Source organism: Rhagoletis zephyria, unplaced genomic scaffold, assembly GCF_001687245.7.
Source record: "Rhagoletis zephyria isolate East Lansing unplaced genomic scaffold, Rhagoletis_zephyria_1.1 Rzeph_scaffold_02607, whole genome shotgun sequence".
NCBI lineage: Eukaryota > Metazoa > Arthropoda > Insecta > Diptera > Tephritidae > Rhagoletis > Rhagoletis zephyria.
Window position 1 is genome coordinate 58,986 of NW_016159691.1, and position 2,117 is coordinate 61,102.

A 2,117-nucleotide genomic window follows, 5' to 3' on the forward strand; every position below is an offset into this window, starting at 1 on the left:
AAAAAAATAAAAGCTTATCCGGAGACCATATTCTTTCACTTGTTACCTCATTTTTTAGTCCAATGAACTTTGAAAATCTTATTATTTTTAGAAAGGTGGCAACCTGATAATCAATTTTTTGCTCAGCAAATTCCTTAGCTGGATCCTAAGCAAGGCTCGTACCGAGTTTGGTAAGGATTGGTGAAGCGGCTACTAAGATACAGTATTTCATCATAAGTGGGCGGGGCCATGCCCCTTTTCCAAAAATTTCATAATAATATTGTTTCGTACCAAAATTCTACTTCACATACTAGTTTTCAACTATTTGGATCGATTATTTACTGAAATATCATAGCTTTTGCATATTTCGAAAATACCGTTATACAAATTTCGTTAAAATATCTCAATTTTTGCTCGAGTAGTCGTGTACACGGACGGACGAACGTACGGACAGACAGACATGGCTTAATCGACTTCTCTCTTCATTCTGATCATTTATGTATACATTNATTTCGTACCAAAATTCTACTTCACATACTAACTTTCAACTATTTGGATCGATTATTTACTGAAATATCATAGCTTTTGCATATTTCGAAAATACCGTTATACAAATTTCGTTAAAATATCTCAATTTTTGCTCGAGTAGTCGTGTACACGGACGGACGAACGTACGGACAGACAGACATGGCTTAATCGACTTCTCTCTTCATTCTGATCATTTATGTATACATTTGTCTATATCTATCTCGATTCCTTTAGGCTGTTGCAAACAACCGTTATGCGAACAAATTATAATACCCCGTGCACAAGTGTGCGGGTATAAAAAAATACCAGCAAAGAGCAGTTCTGTTTATACGACGTCCGGATAGTACGACATATTTTCACCGGTAAATATCGAATATCAGCTACACTTACCTTTCGTGCCCATATATGTATACAACAGCAATAGTCTCCATCAACGCGACCACAACCAAACCGATGGTTCCCGCAAATGAGTCGAACATCTTGAGCCAATATTCGCCAGCACCTGTACAGAATATGAAACCTATAGTGAAACAGAAGAGGCACACCACTCCAGTCACATGCTGTTTCTTAACCCGTTTTATAATATCAATGTCAAAAAGGGTACACAGCATCCCTTCCAGTATGCCAATTTGAGAGCCCAAGCCAAGTGAGAGCAACATGGTAAAAAATAGAACCGCCCAAAATGGTGCACCAGGTAACTCAACAATCGCCTGTGTGATTACAATGAAGGCAAGGCCAGTACCTTCCGCAGCCTACAAACATAAAAAGGTCGTATTTACAAAAGGTCACAAGTTCCGGAAATACATATATAATATACTTACATTATCAAGTTGTTTTGAGAGGCTGCATTCTTCAAGTTCTAGGTTAATAGACATAGTTTCGTTTACTTTCGACATAGCAGCTTCATATTCATCGTTAGTTACGTTTTTGAAAGGAATAAGAGTATGTTTGACCAAGATATCTTTATTGCTGTTAAATATAAAGCATTATAAACAAAATGAAAACCATCATAAATACTAGAGGGTATATTAATATTATTAAATACTAGAGGGTATATTAATATTATTATTATTATACATAGAAGGTCACGCAATGCGCGATATAAAAAATGTGTCTCTCTGCGCAGGATGTTGCAGAGTGACAATTTAAGAGTGTGTTGTCGTCGGTATGTCCAGCGTTGCCGAAGGCTTTTGATGAAAAATCGTAATTTTACACTGAAAAAATCGTAATTTTGGCCAAAAAACCTCAATTTTTTTTATTACACTTTTTTAACAAAATAAAAAATAGAAACAAAATTACATACAATAAATATTACCACATTTCAAAACCAAAGGGAACCCACATTGCATATAGGTTAAAAAAAGTGGATTTGTAATTGTTAACTACAATATTAAATTACACTCTAAAACATAACTGCTTTTAAATTGTTAAACTCCACTGGCTTGAATTTTTGTAGATTTTGATCCAGTTTTAAAGTTTAATATTAGCATTTATTAACTGAAAGATAATCTTAAATGAACAAATTTCCTCTGCTATTTTTCTGTCTCTTTCAAATCAGTGCCAACAGTGCAAATTAACGATTTGGTTACAATTCTAGAACAAATTTAATA

The 2,117-nt window shown here is 34.5% G+C and overlaps 1 protein-coding gene across 1 annotated transcript in view; it reads right to left on the reverse strand.

Annotated features, from left to right (window-relative positions):
* Positions 1 to 2,117, reverse strand: part of LOC108367258 (sodium-dependent neutral amino acid transporter B(0)AT3) — a 59,893-nt gene that overhangs the window by 39,498 nt on the left and 18,278 nt on the right. Inside the window, exons 3-4 of the mRNA XM_017621849.1 lie at positions 1,329 to 1,476; positions 898 to 1,259 (exon numbers count right to left, since the gene is read on the reverse strand). Coding sequence (XP_017477338.1) covers positions 898 to 1,259; positions 1,329 to 1,476 — 510 coding nt within the window. The remainder of the gene's footprint in view (positions 1 to 897; positions 1,260 to 1,328; positions 1,477 to 2,117) is intronic.